Raw genomic sequence first — 21,357 nt, 5'->3', positions numbered from 1 at the left:
GAGCTTTTGGGCGTCCCAGTTACATCTAAGATCATTTAAAACCTTTAGGAGAGCCGTCTCTGTGCTGTGGTTCACCCTAAATCCAGACTGGAATATCTCCAGGATCTGTCTATCATTGAGAAAATCAGTAATCTGAGTAAAAACAAGTTTTTCTAAGACTTTACTTAAAAATGGTGAGTTGGATACAGGTCTGTAGTTATTAAAATCATTACAATCCAAATTGCTCTTCTTCAGAAGGGGCCTCACCACCGCCGTTTTAAAGGCAGCAGGGAAGACACCCAACTGAAGAGAGCAATTCATCATGTATAAAAGCTCAGCCTCAAAAAATCCATAAAGTGTTTTAAAGAGTGAAGAAGGAATTGGATCTAAAAGACATGTGGTGGGTCTCACTGTGGAGAAAACCTTCTGAAAGTTCTCAGCATTAACCAGGACAAAGCTGTCCAGTGTCTCCTCAGGTACAATCGAGCCCTCAGATGTGTTTACAATCATATCGCGATTAGATAAAATATCAGATCTGATGGCGCTGATCTTTCCCCTGAAGTGGTCTGCAAACTGCTCACAGAGCGAGTCTGTGGGGGTTCTTTTGGAGCTTTTAAAATCAGGGTTAAATAAATGATCTATGGTGGAAAAGAGGACCTTGGGATTATTTTTGTTAATACTGATTATTTTGGCGAAGTATGAATTTCTTGACTTCCTTAATGTATTATTGTACATTTTAAGTTGCTCGGAAAATATTTGATGGTTGATATTATTTTTATTTTTCCTCCATCTCCTTTCTGCTGCCCTGCAATTTCTTTTGAGTTTTTTGACTTCTTCGTTTCTCCAGGGTGATGCATGTTTTACGTTAATCTTTTTGGTGGTGAGTGGAGCAACGGAGTCAAGGCTTTTCTTCAGTTTGCTGTTAAAATAACTAAAAATCAAATCGCAGGGGGGCATTTGACTAAAACCCTGGTAAAATTTGCAGCCACTTCAGAGGTTAGATAGCGCCTCCTCACAGTTCGCACCGAGGTCTTCCGCTGAATAAAACCGGTGATGTTAAAAAACACACAGTAGTGGTCAGAGACAGCCAAGTCAACAACAGAGGACACGCTGGTGGACAGCCCATGGGTGATGACCAGGTCCAGAGTGTGTCCTCTGTTGTGAGTCGGCTGCGTGACGTGCTGGATAAAATCCAAACAGTGAAGAATGTTTAAGAATTCTTTTGTTGCAGGGTCAGAAGGATTATCTATGTGCAGGTTAAAGTCACCGGTTAAAATTATCATATTATACACTCAACAAAAATATAAACGCAACACCTTTGTTACTGCTCCCATTCCCCATGGGATGGACGTAGAGACCTAAAATTCATTCCAGATACACAATATAACCATCCCTCCCAAACAGTGGTCACAAATCAGTCCAAATGTGTGGTAGTGGGCACATCTGCCATATTGAGATAATCCATCCCACCTCACAGGTGTGCCACATCAGGATGCTGATCTGACATCATGAGTAGTGCACAGGTGTACCTCAGACTGCCCACAACAAAAGGCCACCCTGGAATGTGCAGTTTTTTGCGCTATTGGGGGTCTGGGGACCCAGAACCGGTCAGTATCTGGTGTGACCACCATTTGCCTCATGCAGTGCAACACATCGTTGCATGGAGTCTATCAGATTGTCAATTGTGGCCTGTGGAATGTTGGTCCACTCCACTTCAATGGCTGTGCGAGGTTGTTGGATATTCGTGGGAACTGGTACACGCTGTTGTATACGCCAGTCAAGCACATCCCGAACATGCTCAATGGGTGACATGTCCGGTGAGTATGCTGGCCATGCAAGAACTGGGACATTCTCAGCTGCCATCTGCCCTGAACAATGTGAACCATGATTCATCCGTGAAGCGCACACCTCTCCAACGTGCCAGACGCCATCGAATGTGAGCATTTGCCCACACAAGTCTGTTACGGCGACGAGCTGGAGTCAGGTCAAGACCCCGATGAGGACGACGGGCATGCAGTTGAGCGTCCCTGAGACGGTTTCTGACAGTTTGTGCAGAAATTGTTTGGTTGTGCAAACCAATTGTTCCAGCAGCTGTCTGGGTGGCTGGTCTCAGACGATCTTGGAGGTGAACCTGCTGGATGTGGAGGTCCTGGGCTGGTGTGGTTACACGAGGTCTGCGGTTGTGAGGCCGGTTGGATGTGCTGCCATATTCTCTGAAACGCCTGTGGAGACGGCTTATGGTTGAGAAATGAACATTCAATGCACGGGCGACAGATCTGGTTGACATTCCTGCTGTCAGCATGCCAATTGCACGCTCCCTCATTGCTTGTGGCATCTGTGGCATTTTGCTGTGAGACAAAACTGCACATTCCAGGGTGGCCTTTTGTTGTGGGCAGTCTGAGGTACACCTGTGCACTACTCATGATGTCAGATCAGCATCCTGATGTGGCACACCTGTGAGGTGGGATGGATTATCTCAATATAGCAGATGTGCCCACTACCACACATTTGGACTGATTTGTGACCACTGTTTGGGAGGGATGGTTATATTGTGTATCTGGAATGAATTTTAGGTCTCTACGTCCATCCCATGGGGAATGGGAGCAGTAACAAAAGTGTTGCGTTTATATTTTTGTTGAGTGTATTTTGAATGTATGTCTGTTAAAAATTCTGAGAATTCCTTGATAAAAGCAGCGCTGTCTTTAGGTGGTCTATAAATTGTGACAGATAAAACTGGAGGGCTGCTGAAAACAATAGCATGGAATTCAAAAGTGGTAAAATGATCAAATAAAATTTGTTTGGTGGTGAGTGTGTTGTTGGCTAAAGATGCAGTCCCACCACCTCTCTCACCACTTCTAATAGAAAAAGAGAAATTAAAATTTGGTGGGGAGGCCTCAGTGAGAACAACTGGTGCATCCGAGCCCAGCCATGTTTCAGTTAAAAATAAACAGTCAAGTTTATTATCTAAAATTAAATCATTAATAATAAAAGACTTGTTCGACAGAGAGCGTACATTTAAAAGTGCCATAGTGATTGAGACTGGTGGATTATTGACAATAGAGTTGAATGGATGTTGATATTTTTGAAGAGGCCGGAGGTTATTAATGTTTTTGGAGTTACTGGATTTATGATAATTCTGTTGCTCTCTGTTCGTGATTATGACGGGTATTGTGTTGACTGTGGGAGAGAAAGGTCCTAGTCCAGAGTTTTGTGTATTACTGTTAAAAGTGGAACAAATATAGGAGCTGGGACCAGGGGAACATCAGTCAGTGGCAGACAGTGGCGATGTGCGGGAGTGCTGTACGCCAAATGCCAAATTGGCGGACAGCAAACGGCGTCCCCAGGCGTTGAGGTGGAGCCCGTCTGCCCCAAAAAGATGCCTCCTCTCCCAGAAGGCATCAAAGTTGTTAATAAAACCCACGCCGTGGGAGATACAGGCAGAGGAAAGCCAGGTGTTAAGGCTGAGCAGCCGGCTGAAACGGCCTATCCCTCTGCCACAGGTGGGGGTGGGCCCAGAGATAAAAGCACTCACCTGCAACTGACCAAGGAGGCTGAAGAGTTCGAGGAAGTCCAACTTCAGCAGCTCAGATTGCTGTTTGGGGATGTCATTGGTGCCGATGTGGATGATGAGCTGGTTAACCTGTGGGTGGGATGCCAGAATGTTGGGAATTCTGTCCACTATGTCAACAACAGTGGCTCCCGGGAACGACAGCGTGAGCGCCCCCCTCATCCGCACGTTCCTGACGATGGAATCCCCGAGGACCAGCGTGGAGAGAGGAGGTGCCACCGAGGGCTGTTGGCCATCTGAGACGCCCGCGCCGTGACACCGGGGGTGTTCAGATGGAGATGCGCCAGCCGGACTGCATGAGTGACTCCCAGGTAGCCGCGCCGTGGGTCCTCTTCTCCGAGGAGCCGGGGTAAAGCACAGCTCTCCGCGGTGAGTTTGCACCACAGCGTCGGGTTGCCCACCGCGGCTCCGGGGGCGTAGTGGTGGAGATGGCGCAGACCTCAGCGACACAGCGGGATGGCGAGGGCTAGCGGTCAGAGGAGGAAAGTCCACAGGATCCAGGACATTGAATTTATTCTCCAATACTACCGCACCGGAGGGGTGAGGGTGCGAGAGACAGATCCTCCTGCCCCCTCTGCAGCCACCACGCGTCTCAACCATGGTCCATGGCGCTGGTTGGAGTGGAGTGGAGCTGACCAGAGCCTTGGGTCTGGCCCCTAGCTGAAACCAGGAGTTCTCGTCCTTGGCAGAAGCACCAGCGACGCAAGTTGAGAGCCTGTGTTGACTGTTGGCGGGATCTTGGGACACAGCAGCTGGATGGTGCACTGTGTCGGCTAGCTCAGCGCTAGTAGCGGTGGTTTGAGCTTTGCCAAGGAGGATCGTGTCAAGTTCGCATTCAGCCCCCTGGATTTGGTATAGCGTGGATATCCTTTGTTCCAGCTCGATCACTTTTTGGCTCAGGTTGATGCAGCTTTCACAGCTGGATGTTGAGGTAAGTGGTGCCATTCCGGAATCTCGTACCGGCGACAGCGTCAAAAACAAAAACAGACACTGCCACTTTAGCTTACGTTAGCTAAAAAGTCAGTCGTGACACAGCAAGAAAAGAGTTTTCAGATCAATATCCAGCAAATGCAAAACCAAGCTTTCGTCAGCCTTGATAACTTTTAGCCGAGCAAAATATCACAGATCCGCACGGAGGTTACGGTGGAAGTCTACCTCCTCTTCATGGCGGCAGACAACAATTGACTGCCGCCATCTTGGATTTTTTTTAATATCCTATTAGAGCGATTAGAACATGCTGTAGGTATTACAGGTACTGTGCTGCAGTGGTTTGTATCACATCTATCTAATAGACTCCAGTTTGTGCATGTAAATGAAGAGTCCTCTTCACACACTAAGGCCAATTATGGAGTTCCACAGGGTTCAGTTCTAGGACCAATTCTGTTTACATTATTACTTTACATTTTTCAAAAAATGCCTCTCTGTGCAAAATGGGTTTAAAAACATAATCAACGATGGGATACTGTTTGTCAGTGATTTGAACCAGGCAAATTGTGGCAGGATCAGCCTGATGTTATTTGTATCCCACTGTAACTTTACTGTATAAAGAGCTAACATCTCCAAAATGTCAGGAGTAGTTAGTCATTACAACAAGTGTTTGTGAACTAAAAATCAAGAATGTGGGATACTGTTTGTCCGTGATTTGGAGAGCCCAGCGCTGCTCCCAACGCAGGGGAAACTAATTCTGTCACAGAGACCTACCTCGGCACTTGTGCAGGTGAAACAAAGGGAAGATTTGCTTCACCATATTTTCTAGTCTTTGGCTTAGAATGAAGTTGGTTTGGAAACATAGTCAGCGGTGCTTCATCTCCTGCTTTGCGTTTGTGTGGGCACACCGTGCTAGTAGTGTCCAAGCGTTCTTTGTGTTTTTTTCCCTTTTCATACCGCGCTCCCCCTGCAATGGCTCTGTGCCCCCCCTAGGGGGCGGGCCCCACACTTTGGGAAGGTCTGTTAATAGATCTCTCTGCATTGAATCATATTTGTTATTAATCTCTGTCTCTCTTCCACAGCATGTCTTTATTCTGTTTTCCTTCTCTCAACCCAACCAATCACAGCAGATGGCCCCGCCCCTCCCTGAGCCTGGTTCTGCCGGAGGTTTCTTCCTGTTAAAAGGGAGTTTTTCCTTCCCACTGTTGCCAAAGTGCTTGCTCATTCAGATTCAGATTCAGAAGACTTTATTTATCCCCGAGGGGCAATTGAGATACTGACCTTGCCGACCGTACATACAATATACAAACATCATATTGGGGAGACAGGTCAGGCTACGTAGCTGGCAGGTCAGCCACACGAACAGCGACCCAGAACCGAACAATTGAAAATACAAAACATCAGGAAAGACAATGAGGAAAAAAAGAACTCCCCCCAGACTGCGCTCCAACAGGGAGATCAGTTTGAGAACAGAAAAAACCCCACCGCTGCACATAGGGGTTCATATGATTGTTGGGCTTTTATCTACTGTACAATATAAAGCGCCTTGAGGCGACTGTTGTTGTGATTTGGCGCTATATCAATAAAATTGAATTGGATGTACCAAAGAACTGCTGAAGTACTGTTTGTATTTTTTTAATGAGATTTGGGTTTTATTCCCCTGTTTGTTTGTTTGCTTGTTTTAAACACTGAGCTCCTCATTTTCTTCTTCTGTGGTCAGAATGAATGTTAACGTTTAGCTTCAGATAAACATGATGTTCATCTGCTGCTGACCTTTGACCTCAGCCGTTTGTGAGGGAGGAGGCGGGAACAGGGAGTGGAGTGTTCTCCTCACCAGTGAATGGGAGAGTGTGGGGCGGGATTTAGAAACAGCAGTTCAATAGGGAATGCCAGGGGGCGGAGCCTGAGACGTCCATTTTCACACAGAGCAGTGGTGAGCCTACACAGAACGACTGCATACAGCATTTCTGCAATATTACTACACTAATCCTAAAATAATTTTACTGTGGCATATTTGAAGTACAGTCTGTAGTACTGGTACCTCTTCTATATGCTGTTCCTTCTCTTCCTTTTTCTTCTGTGGTTGCAGATGGACTCATCGGCGCCTCCTGGCCTCTCTCTGGTCTCCGTCTTGTCTCTGTTAGCATGCAGTGGCCAGCTGTTGGCAGCTGTCCTGCTAACACGCAGGTATTGTGGGCGGAGCTCTACACAGAACTGGTGGATCTTGCTGTGGCTCTTTTATGATGTCATTGTCCATCTGACGCTGGTAGGCGGTGCTTTATTCTTAGTTATTCCCATCTTCATCATGATGACAAAAAACGTTATTCAAGTTTCAGCTCATCTTCAAAATTAGACTCATTTCATAAACACTTAGTTTTTGTTTATTCTTGTTTATTTTTTATTCTAAACCTAAAGGTTTTTAGGAAGATCCATTTGTTTCCATGTCTCTGATTTTTGTTTTTTTAGGAGGGTCCGTTTGTTTACATGTCTCTGGTTGGGACAGTGGAGGCTTCTGAAGGGCCACTGGCTGAGCTCTGTGAGTATTTTGTAAATACACTGCAGTATTTCCAGGCAGTGTTAGTTTGATCTGAAGTCCAGTATGAGAACAAAGTAATGAAGTACTTTTACTCACAGATACTGTAAAAACACACTATTTGGTACGTCATTTGGGATGTTTGACTTCTTCTCACCTGTCTTACCTGTAGGGAAGGAGTACGGGAAAGCCGACAGTCGCTGGCTGGTTTCTGATCCGACGATCGTCTCCATCGAGATCCTGACCGTCGTCCTCGACTCGCTGCTAGCTCTCCTGCTTATACACGCAGTACTGAAGGACAAGTACTACAGGTAACACTTCCTGTACTGCAGTTACTGTGTTGCTGGTACTGCTTGGTACTGATGTTAATGGTGAACCAATCTGTCAGACACTTCCTGCAGATCGCTCTGAGTGTGTGCGAGCTATACGGCGGCTGGATGACCTTCTGTCCCGATTGGCTGATGGGCAGCCCTCACCTGAACACATCCTCCTTGCTCTACCTATGGGTCTACCTGGTCTTATTTAATGGAGTCTGGGTCCTGGTCCCAGTCCTGCTGCTGCTCCAGTCCTGGTTCAGCCTAAGGAGTCTGTACGTGCTCAGAGCGGACCAAAGCAAAGCAGCTAAAAGACAGTGATGTCAGTGATATGGTTTAAACTGATTGATGGGGCCGAGTCCGAGGATCATTTAAATATTCATCTGATGTCAGAATCAATCACCACGATCAATCGTTTGAAAAATAAACATTTTATTATAGATACAGTTTCAGTGGCTTAAATTATTGCTTTGGAACATCTAACCACATTCAATTCAATTCAATTCAATTTTATTTATATAGCGCCAAATCACAACATAAGTTGCCTCAAGGCGCTTCATAGATACAGAGAAAAACCCAACAATCATATGACCCCCTATGAGCAAGCACTTTGGCAACAGTGGGAAGGAAAAACTCCCTTTTAACAGGAAGAAACCTCCGGCAGAACCAGGCTCAGGGAGGGGCGGCCATCTGCTGCGACCGGTTGGGGTGAGAGAAGGAAGACAGGATAAAAGACATGCTGTGGAAGAGAGACAGAGGTTAATAACAGATATGATTCAATGCAGAGAGGTCTGTTAATACATAGTGAGTGAGAAAGGTGACTGGAAAGGAAAAACTCAATGCATCATGGGAATCCCCGGCAGCCTACGTCTATTGCAGCATAACTAAGGGAGGATTCAGGGTCACCTGGTCCAGCCCTAACTATATGCTTTAGCAAAAAGGAAAGTTTGAAGCCTAATCTTGAAAGTAGAGATAGTGTCTGTCTCCTGAATCCAAACTGGAAGCTGGTTCCACAGAAGAGGGGCCTGAAAACTGAAGGCTCTGCCTCCCATTCTACTTTTAAATACTCTAGGAACAACAAGTAGGCCTGCAGAGCGAGAGCGAAGTGCTCTAATAGGGTGATATGGTACTACAGGGTCATTAAGATAAGATGGGGCTTGATTATTTAACTCATTCACTGCCATTGACGTCTATAGCCGTCAATTGCAGTGCATGAGTCAATGGGTTTAACTCATTCACTGCCAATGGCTGGCAGTGAATGAGTTAAGACCTTGTATGTGAGGAGCAGGATTTTGAATTCAATTCTGGATTTAACAGGAAGCCAGTGAAGGGAAGCCAAAACAGGAGAAATCTGCTCTCTCTTTCTAGTCCCTATCAGGACTCCTTGTCACGGCTGCCGAGGCGAGCCTGTCACGGCGACGGATGGCCGGTACTGAATAGGACCCAGGTGCAGGAACCCAGAGCGGAGACGGTAGATGATTTAATAGTTTATTACGGTTAAGTGCAAGGGGAACAAAAAAAAGGGAAACGTGGCAAAGACAGAAAATGACGAGACGTGGAGCCTTGGTGTGGCGTGCCCAGGGGAACGTGGCTAGGGCGAGGGAACGAGGCCTGAGAAGTGGAACGGAGCTGAGTGGGGAACAGTCACACTGAGGGGAGAGGATATAGAAGTTAGGCAGGTAGTGAAGGCAGCTCAGAAGTGGCCAGTATAAGAGCAGCAATTCTTACTTTGCAGTTAGGGACCTGGAGTGTTTGAGAGGGGGATGATGAAGATCCAGGGGAGGCTGAGTGGCGTGGAAAGGCTGACCTGAGATCCGGGGCTCCAGATGGAGTGTGATGGCAGGAGGGCAGGCAGGTGAGGCACAGAGGGATTTCCAAAATGATCACTAGGTATTCCGAGTCCGGAGGTGGAGTGAGCCAGGGTGGGTACAGCGACTGTAGCACAAAAGAGTCTTAGTTAGTAAGATGAAGCACAGCGAGAACTTGAAACACAAGACCTGTTACCAACATGGGTTGATGACGAACTGGCAGTGAGTGAACATCGATGTGTGGTTTAAATCCCTCTGGCTTGATAGCCTGCAATAGGCTCCAGGTGTGCAGGAGCTGGAGTTGGCCCTGCCCAGGGGCGGATCCCAGGTCAGTTCAGGAGCCTAATGGAAACTCCAGCCACCCACCGTAGACCATGACAGAGCCGTGTGGATTTAGAAGGAGGACCCAAGATGCAGGCAGTCGATGAGATACCGGTGGCTTTATTTACAGAGGTGTAGTGGCAAACAAACAGTGGGGCATAACAAATAACTAAAGACACCTAAACTGGGAGAACTAAAAATAACAGACCTGGGAGCATATGACAACGGATGATGAATAGCAGAGAGACGCAGACGAGGAACAGGACACCGTGGAACACAGGGTAACAGACTGACACGGAGTTACACAGACTGACACGGAGGAACACAGACTGACACGGAGGAACACAGACGAACCGGCAACAGGCAGGAGAACACACAGGGCTTAAATACACACACCATCCTGGCCGCTGTTTACATCCCGCCAGACGCAGATGCGCAGGCAGCTCAGTGCGCACTCGCGGAGCAGATTCTCCACACGGAGCGGACATTCCCGGACTCTCTCATCATTGCTCTTGGGGACTTTAACAAAGCCAATCTGAGCCATGAGCTTCCAAAATATAAGCAGTATATTAAATGCCCGACCAGAGAGGAGAGGACATTAGACCACTGTTACAGCACGATCAGCGGGGCCTATCGCTCGGTGCCCCGCGCTTCACTCGGACTTTCTGACCACGTCATGATCCACCTAATCCCCGCGTACAGACAGAGGCTGAAGCTCTCCAAACCTGTCGTGAGGACTAAAAAACTGTGGAGCAACGAGGCTGTGGAGGAGCTTCGCACGTGTTTGGAGACCACAGACTGGGACACATTGAAGGCTGCTTCTAACAGCTTGGACGAGTTTACGGACACTGTCACCTCCTATATCCACTTCTGTGAGGACAGCATTGTGCCATCACGCACCAGGGTGAGTTATAACAATGACAAACCCTGGTTTACTCCTAAACTCAAAAAGCTGTGGCTGGAAAAGAGAAAGGCGTTCAGAAGCGGAGACAGGGACTGCTACAGAGAGGCCAAGTACAGGTTCACTAAAGAAGTGGACATTGCTAAACATCAGCACTCTGAGAAGATGCAGCAGCAGATCTCAGAGAATGACTCGGCCTCTGTGTGGAAAGGTTTTAGGAATATCACAAACTACAAGCCTAAAACCCCCCACTCCACTGATGACTTGCTCTTAGCCAACACCCTTAACGACTTCTACTGCCGTTTTGACGAGCCATCAGGCAGCCTTCACACCTCCAACGGCCCCAACAATAGAGACACTTTGGACACTAATTCCCCCACCTCTCCCCCCTCCATAGAGCCATCACCACCTTCAAACCGTTCACCTACAACACCCCCCTCCTCACCCCACACAAAAGAGGATTTCACACCACCTCCTCCCACCACAACTCTTCATATGCATGAAGCAGATGTGAGGAAGCAGTTTAAGAACCTGAATGCTCGGAAAGCTCCCGGCCCAGACGGTGTGTCTCCTGCCACCCTCAGACACTGTGCAAACGAGCTGGCCCCAGTGTTTTCTGGCATTTTCAACTCCTCACTGCAGGCATTTCATGTGCCTGCCTGCTTCAAGTCCTCCACCATAATCCCTGTCCCCAAGAAACCTAGGATCACTGGACTAAATGACTACAGACCCGTGGCTCTGACATCTGTGGTCATGAAGTCTTTTGAGCGCCTAGTTCTCTCCCATCTCAGGACCCTCACGGCCCCCCTCCTGGACCCCCTGCAGTTTGCATATAGAGCCAACAGGTCTGTAGACGACGCCATCAACATGGCCCTACACTTCATCCTGCAGCATCTGGACTCCCCAGGAACCTACGCCGGGATCCTGTTTGTGGACTTCAGCTCTGCCTTCAACACCATCCTTCCAGACCATCTCCGAGACAAGCTTTCCCAGATGAATGTGCCTGATCCCATCTGCCGGTGGATCACTGACTTCCTGACGGACAGGAAGCAGCATGTGAGGCTGGGAAAGAATGTCTCGGACTCCCGGACCATCAGCACCGGCTCCCCTCAGGGCTGTGTTCTTTCTCCTCTGCTCTTCTCCCTGTACACCAACTGCTGCACCTCCACCCACCAGTCTGTCAAGCTAATCAAGTTTGCAGATGACACCACCGTTATTGGACTCATCTCGGACGGGGATGAGTCTGCCTACAGGAGGGAGGTTGAACGTCTGGTGTCCTGGTGCAGCCACAACAACCTGGTGCTGAATGCCCAGAAGACAGTGGAGATTATTGTGGACTTCAGGAAGCACACAGCCCCACTCCCCCCCATCATCCTGACTGACACCCCCATCACCTCTGTGGACTCATTCCGCTTCCTGGGTACCACCATCACCCAGGACCTGAAGTGGGAGCCCACCATCACCTCCGTCATCAAGAAAGCCCAGCAGAGGATGTACTTCCTGAGGCAGCTGAAGAAATTCAACCTGCCAACACGGACGATGATGCAATTCTACACTGCAATCATCGAGTCCATCCTCACCTCCTCCATCACCGTGTGGTACGCTGGAGCCACTATCAGGGACAAACAGAGACTGCAGCGTGTTGTGCGCTCTGCTGAGAAGGTGATTGGCTGCAGACTCCCATCTTTGCAGGACCTGTACACCTCCAGGACATTGCGGCGTGCAGCTCGGATCTCAGCTGACCCTTCTCACCCTGGACACAGTCTGTTTGACCTGCTCCCCTCAGGCAGGAGGCTCCGGTCCATTCGCACCAGAACCTCTCGCCATAAGAACAGTTTCTTCCCCTCTGCTGTTGGACACATGAACAATAACCATATGACTGTACCCGCCACTAACACATGACCCTACGCTGTGTCACTGCATCATTCCATGTTTGGCACTGATCACCACCTGCACTCATGTATATATCTTTCAATGTAGCACTCTTAATTCTTATTCTCATGTATATATCTCATGTATATCTCATGCACATATCTTTCCACGTAGCACTTTTAATTCTTATCCCTAATTTTATTTTTTTCCATGTCTATTTAAGTGCTATTTATGACACTATATTTGCACTGAAGCACCGCAGCAATTTCCTAATGTTGTAAACCTGCTCAACATTTGGCAATAAACCCCATTCTGATTCTGATTCTGATTCTGATTCAGTAATCAGGGGATGAGAGACAGGAGGGCAACACAGCTGGGAGGAATCTGGGCTGACGGGACAGGGGAAACGTAAACTGATCACACTCACATATGACACGGACCTTCACAATAAAACAGGAAACTCAGATACATGGAACCAGACAAGACATTGAACTAAACAGACAGATTCACAAACAGATGGGGAGACACCATAGACAGACAGATACAGACGCAGACTCAGAGGCAGATCGAAAATAACACAGAACTTAAACAATCATCTAGAAAATGATAACAAACTAAAAGCGCTGGGTCACCGACCCAGGACCATGACAGTACCCCCCCCCCCCCCCCCCCCTCAAGGGCTGGCACCAGACAGCCCAGCAGAAATGAAAAAACGGACCAAAACAAAACAGAAAACAACCCGACCAGGGTGGGCGGAGGGGGCCCAGGACGGAGGGACAGAGTCCAAAAAGGCCCAGATGGTCAAGTTCAGGAGGCCAACCATGCGAATGGCAACGGAGCAGGTCCGGATGCCGGCCATGCAGTAGGCAGTGGCGTGGAAACAGTTCTGGGGGCCGACCATGCGGACGGCAACGGCGGCGTGGAAACAGTTCTGGGGGCCGACCGTGCGGACGGCAACGGCGGCGTGGAAACAGTTCTGGGGGCCGACCGTGCGGACGGCAACGGCGGCGTGGAAACAGTTCTGGGGGCTGACTGTGCGGAGGGCAACGGCGGCGTGGAAACAAGTCCGGAGGCCGGCCACGCGGAAGGCAGTGGCGACGTTCAGGAGGGCGTCCACAGTGGCGGAGATGCCCAACAAGCGGCCTGGCAGATGACCGACGATGTGGAGGTGGTAGTAGGGGACCTGAAGGCTGCGTGGCCCCTGCAGCCCCAGGCGAAGCGGAGGCTGGACCAGACGGGGCGGAAGCGGAGGCTGGACCAGACGAAGCTGATGAGGACGCTGAAGCGGAAGCTGGACCAGGCGATGCTGATGCTGAAGCTGAAGTTGGACCAGGCGACGCTGATGAGGATGAAGACACGGAGGCTTGACCAGACGAGGATGATGAGGATGCGGAGGCTGGACCAGACGAGGCTGAAGCAGAAGGGGAGGCTGGACCAGGCGAAGAGGCTGAAGCAGAAGCGGAGGCCGGACCAGGCGAAGAGGCTGAAGCAGATGCTGAAGCGGAGGCCGGACCAGGCGAAGCAGCTGATGAGGATGCTGAAGCGGAGGCCGGACCAGGCGAAGCAGCTGATGAGGATGCTGAAGCGGAGGCCGGACCAGGCGAAGCAGCTGATGAGGATGCTGAAGCGGAAGCCGGACCAGGCGAAGCAGCTGATGAGGATGCTGGAGCCGGACCAGGCGAAGCTGATGAGGATGCTGGAGCCGGACCAGGCGAGGATGAAGCAGTGGCTGGACCAGGCGATGCTGAAGCAGAGGCCAGACCAGGCGATGCTGATGAGGATGCTGGAACCGGACCAGGCGAGGCCGAAGACTCTGAGGCCGCAGCAAGCGAGGATGATGAAGCTGCAGCAGGCGAGGGTGATGAAGCTGCAGCAGGCGAGGGTGATGAAGCTGCAGCAGGCGAGGGTGGTGAAGCTGCAGCAGGCAAGGGTGATGAAGCTGCAGCAGGCGAGGGTGATGAGACTGCAGCTGGTGATGAGACTGCAGCTGGTGATGAGACTGCAGCTGATGGCTGGACGGGCTCCTCGGGCCCCCCAGCTGACGAGGCAGAAGGCTGGACGGGCTCCTCGGGCCCCCCAGCAAAAACAGTCTCAGAACCAGTGGGCACTGGAGCCCCTGGCACACACAGAACAGAACCAGCAGGTGCGGAGACCTCTGGCAGGAACGCAACAGAACCAGCAGGCACACGGGCCTCTGGCAGGAACGCAACAGAACCAGCAGGCACACGGGCCTCTTGCAGGAACGCAACCGAACCAGCAGGCACACGGGCCTCTGGCAGGAACGCAACAGAACCAGCAGGCACACGGGCCTCTGGCAGGAACGCAACAGAACCAGCAGGCACACGGGCCTCTGGCAGGAACGCAACAGGACCAGCAGGCACACGGGCCTCTGGCAAACACATAGCGGCCTGCAGCTGCGCAGAGCATTGACCCTGCTCAGGCAGCGACAGCTGGGTGCAGTCCTCAGCTGGCTTCTTAAACTCCAGGGGTCCAGAGTCTGATGGGGGCTGAAACCCAGCCTCTGGGGAGGCCCTGGAGTGCATCTCAGTCTCAGAACTGGCCAGCCTTTGAGGAATGTTGACATTGTTCTTGGGTTTGTCTCTCTGCTTAGAGTACGAAGTTATTGAACTGTCCGTTATGGGTTGGACTGACATGGCTTGCTGTACAGGAGGAGTAGGTGATGGCTGAACAGGTGGTGGAGCAACTGACACAGGATGCAGGGCTGGTGACTGCTGAACAGGAGGCTGCACTGAGGATAAAGCTAATGATTCTTCTGCTAACCGGGCTACTGACTGGGCCATGGATTGTAACAGGGTTTGTAATAAGTCTGGCTGTGACTGTAATTGAGCTATGGATTGTGAGGCTGAATGTGGCGGAGGTGGCGACTGGGCTTCTGGCCGGGCGGCTTACTGAGCTCCTGGCCGAGCGGCTAACTGAGCTTCTGGCTGGGCGGCTAACTGAGCTTCTGGCCGGGCGGCTAACTGAGCTTCTGGCTGGGAGGCTAACTGAGCTTCTGGCCGGGCGGCTAACTGAGCTTCTGGCGATAAACAGTTTTTGTCCTGTGCCGTACAGAACATCACCCCTGAGTAAACGGTCCCACAGTTCAGACCAATAATACTGTCCTGTCCACTCACCACAGCTGGCTGCTCGGAAATCCCCAGGTCCGACTGTGGCGAGGAGCGTCGGCAGCGTGAGCGCCGTTTCCCCCTCGAAGGCTGGGTCAACGGGCCGGGCAGAACATCCTCTGTCGGACTGGGCAGTGAAGCATGAGCTGCAGGGTGGGTGGTAGCAGCCGGGGGGTGAAGACGGAGTCCATTCAGAATGAAATTCTGTGCGAGCGGGTGAAGTGAGCTGAGCAGCCAGGGGAGACCAGAAACAAAGCGCTGTAGCCGATTAGCCACGGCTTGGCGAAATTCTCTCCCCTCGTGCTCCAGCCACGCGTTGATTAATTTGTCCACGGAGTAAACAATGTCCTCCCGGAGCTCCTTGGGCGGGTTGAATGCTGCTGGGTCCATAGTGGCCGGTTCGTACTGTCACGGCTGCCGAGGCGAGCCGTGTGGATTTAGAAGGAGGACCCAAGATGCAGGCAGTGGATGAGATACTGGTGGCTTTATTTACAGAGGTGTAGTGGCAAACAAACAGTGGGGCATAACAAATAACTAAAGACACCTAAACTGGGAGAACTAAAAATAACAGACCTGGGAGCATATGACAATGGATGATGAATAGCAGAGAGACGCAGACGAGGAACAGGACACCGTGGAACGCAGGGTAACAGACTGACACGGAGTTACACAGACTGACACGGAGGAACACAGACTGACACATCATTAATTGTGGGTGATCGTGGCTCAAGAGTTGGGAGTTTGCCTTGTAATCGGAAGGTTGCCGGTTCGAGCCCCGGCTTGGACAGTCTCGGTCATTGTGTCCTTGGGCAAGACACTTCACCCGTTGCCTACTGGTGGTGGTCAGAGGGCCCGGTGGCGCCAGTGTCCGGCAGCCTCGCCTCTGTCAGTGCGCCCCAGGGTGGCTGTGGCTACAATGTAGCTTGCCATCACCAGTGTGTGAATGTGTGTGTGAATGGGTGGATGACTGGATATGTAAAGCGCTTTGGGGTCCTTAGGGACTAGTAAAGCGCTATATAAATACAGGCCATTTACCATTAATTAAAAATGTTTTCCCAGCTAAAGATATAACATTTAATAAAGCCACCTTAAGTGTTTTAGAGGTATTACTTGTCCCCTCGTGTTTGGGAGCAGTCTGTGGCACACAAGGTATGTTTAATATATTTAAAGATCTTTTAGAGTGCATTTCTCTGTGTTTTGACCAGGCCACATGTCTCCTGTCACCTAAAAGTACAGAGATTTTAAAACCTTCTAGTAAACAGGGTCCCAGCTTCTCCTGGGAAAAGTCACCACTGCCATAATCCTCGCAGCCCGGACCCTCCACACATCACACATCAGACTTCGGAGACAGAGCATGAAGGTGGTAAGGAGAAACTAAGGGGGGCGAGGCTGAGCAATGTGACTTCGATTGCTCTGTTGAGGGTGGGGCTCGATGGCGAACCTTTTGCCGCTCTGGTGGGGGGTTTATGGGGGACAAAAAGGGATTGGGCCGGGGGGTAGATCTGAGCCCAGCATTGACCCGCTCCATCATCTCCTCAGTGAATTTCAGGTGTGGGGAGGAGGGAGAAAGGGAGGGGGAGGAGGGTGATGGGGGTGATGGCCTGTCAGGGGTTTGGGGGACTGGGGAAGATCGTGGTCCCTGGTCCTGGTCGTTGGTGTTGTTGAGAGAGTTGGAGGCAAATAGGGACCCCTCTTCTTGCCTCAGATGTCTCTCCTTTCTGAGGCTCTTCCTCAGATGCCATGGATGTCTCTCCTTTCTGAGGCTCTTCCCGGGTGGGGGCAAATGGAGCTCCTCCTCAAGGTTTCTGCTGGGCTTTGTCTGTTCTTGGAGTACTGTTTGTTCCTCTTTATGAGATAACTCCTCGTTTATCTCAGCCTTGGCACCAAGCACAGATGGATGACGTATGGAATAAAACAAGTTGGAGGTGAACAGTTTCACCCCTGACTTGTTAAAATTAAATCCATTTGCTTTAAACAGATGCCTGCGTTCCCAAAAAATATTAAAGTTGTTGATAAAATGCACTGAGTGGTCAGCACATGCTGATATAAGCCATTTATTCAGTGTAAACAACCTGCTGAATCTCTCGTCTCCTCCTCTGATCGGCAGTACAGGTCCACTGATGAATACAGCTGCATTCAGAGAGTTTGCAGTATTTAATAATCCAGTAAAGTCCTGTTTCAGAACCTCCGACTGTTGTTTGGACACATCGTTTGACCCTGTATGCAGAACAATCTTTGTCACAGTTGGATATTCCTCTGCAATTTGAAGAATTCTCTCCTTCAGATTGTTGACCATATCGTTAGGAAAGCAGAGGACTTTAAAAATTCAAATCAAATTCAAATTTTATTTGTCACGTACACAGTCATACACAGTACGATATGTAGTGAAATGCTTGGACAACTGCTCGTGACCTAAAGAGAACAAAAAAGGAAAAGGCTATGAATAAGAAAGGAAATAAATATGAAAAATTAAAAAGGGTAAATTTAACTAGGAAGGAATAAAATATAAATTAAGGTTAAAAATGAAATAACTGTACAACACAAATTAGAATGAAGGGTAAATTTAACTGGGAAGAATAAGATAAAATATATAAATTAAAGTTGAAAATAAAATAACTGTACAACAAAATACACAATATAGAACTATATAAGAATGTATGAAGAAATCTAAATCTAAATAAATATATACACAATAACAGCAGCTGTACAAGTATTAACCGGAAATGAAGAATATAGTGACCAGTGTTGTGCAAAACCAAAGTCCAGAAAGTCCAGTGTGTGTGTAAGAACTGTATGTGTGGGTCAGTACTGTGTGGTGGTGTGATTGAGAGACCGTATCGCCTGCGGGAAGAAGCTCCTCCTCAGTCTCTCTGTGTTGGTCTTCAGGGAGCGGAATCGCTTTCCTGACCTCAGCAGAGAGAACAGTCTGTTGTTGGGATGGCTGAGGTCCTTCACGATCTTCCTGGCCTTGGTCCAGCACCGCCTGCTGTAGATTGAGTGCAGGTCAGGGAGCTCGGAGCGGATGGTGCGCTCAGCTGACCGCACAACCCTCTGTAGAGCTTGTCTGTCCTGCATGGTGCTGTTCCCGAACCAGGTTAAGATGTTTCCCGCCAGGATGCTCTCTATGGTGCACGAGTAAAAGTTCCTGAGCACCTTGGAGGGCAGTTGGAAGTCTCTCAAGCGTCTGAGGTGGTAGAGACGCTGTCGGGCCTTTTTCACCACGGTGTTGATGTGACAGGACCATGACAGGTCCTGCGTGATGTGAACTCCGAGGTATTTGAAGCTGTCCACTCTCTCCACTGGGCACTCGTTGATGACAGGGGTCTGGTAGTTCCTCTCCTGCTTAGTGCTGAAGTCCACTATCAGCTCCTTTGTCTTACTGACGTTTAGAAGGAGGTTGTTCCTCTGGCACCAGTTCTCCAGATTCCTAATCTCCTTCAGGTAGGCCGTCTCGTTGTTATCAGAGATCAGGCCCACCACGACGGTGTCGTCAGCAAACTTGATGATGGTGGTGGAGCTGGTAGTGGCCACACAGTCATATGTGTACAAAGAGTACAGCAGGGGGCTCAGAACACACCCCTGGGGGGCTCCAGTGCTGAGAGTGGTGGAGGCTGAGACATGTCCGCCCATCCTTACTGCCTGTGGTCTGCCAGTTAGGAAGTTGGAGATCCACTGACACATAGATGAGCTGAGTCCCAGATGCTCCAGCTTGGTGGTGAGTGTGGAGGGAATTATGGTGTTAAATGCAGAGCTGTAGTCTATGAAGAGCATTTTAACATAATTCCCCCTTCTAGTGTCCAAGTGAGTGAGTGACGTGTGGAGGAGATGAGAGATGGCATCGTCTGTGGAACGATTTGGACGGTAAGCGAACTGTAGTGGGTCCAGTGTGTCTGGTAGTGAAGAAATGATGAAGTCTCTGACCAGGCGTTCAAAGCACTTCATCGCAGATTAGATTAGATTAGAGACCTTAGTTTTCACAGGAGCTACAGTATCCAGAGTCGTACGTAGTGAGGAGGTGAAATTATTAACAAGATAATCGACCTCTGTTGGGGTAGCGTTCAGATAGCTGCTCTGCTCTGTGTTGGTACAGGGCATTGAAGATGATAACAGTGGGTGGATTATATTCTTAAACTTAGTTACAGCGCTTTCAGAAAGACATCTACTTTGATAAAGTCTACTCTCCACCGCTGTGTAATCAATTATTGTAAATGTAAATGTTATCAGGAAATGATCAGACAGGAGAGGGTTTTCAGGAAACGCTGTTAAAAGTTCAGTTTCTATGCCATATGTTAAAACAAGATCTAGAGTGTGATTAAAGTGGTGGGTGGGTTCTTTTACATTTTGAGAGAAACCAATTGAGTCTAATAACAGATTAAATGCCATGTTGAGGCTGTCATTTTTAGCATCTACATGGATGTTAAAATCACCCAAAATAATTATTTTATCTGAGCTCAGAACTAAATTAGATATAAAGTCTGAGAAATCAGACAGAAACTCTGTGTAAGGCCCAGGTGGACGATAGATGACTGGTTTCTGAGTTTCACAGCTGGGGTGGACAATGTTAAGCATCAGGCTTTCAAATGAATTAAAAGTCTGTCTTGGTCTTTCATTAATTAATAGGCTGGTGTGAAAAATTGCTGCCACACCGCCCCCTCGGCCTGTGCTTCGAGATTTCTGGTAGTTAGAATGACTCGGGGGTGTTGATTCATTTAAACTAACATAATCATCCTGCTGCAACCAGGTTTCTGTAAGGCAGAGTAAATCAATTTGTTGATCAATTATTAAGTCATGTACTAACAGAGACTTGGTGTCATGATCCTGGGTCCTTTTGACCCAGCGTTTTGTGTTTTCTCTTCGATTTTGGTTCTGTTCTTCCTCTGGTTAGTGTTTACTCTGTTCTGCCCGTGTGTTCCTGTATCTAGTCCGCGTTTCTTAGTTTGTGTCCTTTCATGTGTAAGTTCCTGTTTTATTGTGAAGGTCTGTGTCTTATGTGAGTGTTTTCAGTTTGCCTCCCTAGTCTCGTCATGTTAATTACTCCCAGCTGTGTCCCCACCTGTATGTAATCCCCCTGTGTTCTCTGAGTGTATTTAAGTTGTGTCTTCTGTCATAGTAGTTGCTGGTTCGTCTGTGTTGTTTCCCCTCGGTCTCCCTGCATGTATTTCCCCGGACCTCCCTGCACCGTCATTCCTGGTTTGTGTGTTAGTTTACCCAGTTTAGGTTTCGGTTTCATGTTCACACCCTGTTGCTGTTTGTACCCACTGCTGTAAATAAACACTCACCTGCACCAGAGCTGCCGCCTTTTGGATCCTCACTACAAATCCACACGGCTTGCCCCGCAAACCGTGACAGAACGAACCAGCCACCATGGACCCAGCGGCAGTCAATCCGTCCGAGGAGCTCCAGGATGACATCGGCTACAATGTGGAGATCCTCCTCGGGCTGTGGCTGGAGAATCCTCCGCACGAGCTTCGCCGCGCCGTGGAAGGTCGGCTACAACGGCTCTTTTCCGGCCTGCCATGGCTACTAAATTCACTTCCTCCGACCATACAGGCTTTTCTCCGGCACACACCCCACCTTCTCTCAGCCACTCCTGCCTCGCTGCCCGACTCGCCGGATGCGATCTTGCCCGGCCCGTCGGAGCCGTCTGCGGGGAGGAGACGCCGATCGCGCCGCAAGCGCGCCACCCCACAGCTGGACGTTCGGACTTCTAATTCGCCGGCTGTGGTGAGTGAGGACTGTTTTCCATTTGCGGACTGTATGACTGTTCATTCAGGGGCGGTGTTCTGTGCGGCAGATGACTTTGTGAACAGCATATCACCTCCCCCGCAGCCACTCTCAGCCCAGTTAGCTCCCGCGCAGCCACTCTCAGCCCAGTTAGCTCCCGCGCAGCCACTCTCAGCCCAGTTAGCTCCCGCGCAGCCACCCTCAGCCCAGTTAGCTCCCCCGTCTCCAGTGCCACCCTCAGCTCGGTCTCCAGTGCCACCCTCAGCTCGGTCTCCAGTGCCACCC

At 49.6% G+C, this 21,357-nt stretch overlaps 1 protein-coding gene and 1 long non-coding RNA gene across 3 annotated transcripts; one reads left to right on the top strand and one right to left on the bottom strand.

The window, feature by feature from the left end:
* The first annotated feature begins 6,372 nt into the window (after positions 1 to 6,372).
* On the top strand, positions 6,373 to 7,767 carry ebpl (EBP like). Of its 2 annotated transcripts, XM_004575596.4 has the most exons (5): positions 6,373 to 6,407; positions 6,564 to 6,740; positions 6,941 to 7,010; positions 7,180 to 7,318; positions 7,396 to 7,767. In XM_004575596.4, exons 2-5 carry the CDS (start codon positions 6,564 to 6,566, stop codon positions 7,640 to 7,642), a joined length of 633 nt encoding a protein of 210 aa, XP_004575653.2. In that variant the 5' UTR covers positions 6,373 to 6,407; the 3' UTR covers positions 7,643 to 7,767. The 2 variants fall into 2 exon arrangements, with proteins under 2 accessions (XP_004575653.2, XP_076729707.1); XM_076873592.1 differs by lacking the exon at positions 6,373 to 6,407 and having other exon boundaries at positions 6,416 to 6,740.
* Positions 7,768 to 8,749: 982 nt separating this feature from the next.
* On the bottom strand, positions 8,750 to 9,497 carry LOC143412548 (uncharacterized). The gene is made up of 3 exons (XR_013093061.1): positions 9,330 to 9,497; positions 9,050 to 9,256; positions 8,750 to 8,970 (listed from the first exon to the last, which is right to left on the bottom strand). It is a non-coding gene; the product is annotated as an uncharacterized LOC143412548 (long non-coding RNA).
* Between the last annotated feature and the right edge of the window lie 11,860 nt (positions 9,498 to 21,357).

This window comes from Maylandia zebra, linkage group LG15 (assembly GCF_041146795.1).
Source record: "Maylandia zebra isolate NMK-2024a linkage group LG15, Mzebra_GT3a, whole genome shotgun sequence".
NCBI classification, from domain to species: Eukaryota; Metazoa; Chordata; class Actinopteri; order Cichliformes; family Cichlidae; genus Maylandia; species Maylandia zebra.
The sequence above is the reverse complement of the archived record's forward strand: the minus strand, read 5'-3'. Positions and strand labels throughout refer to the sequence as shown.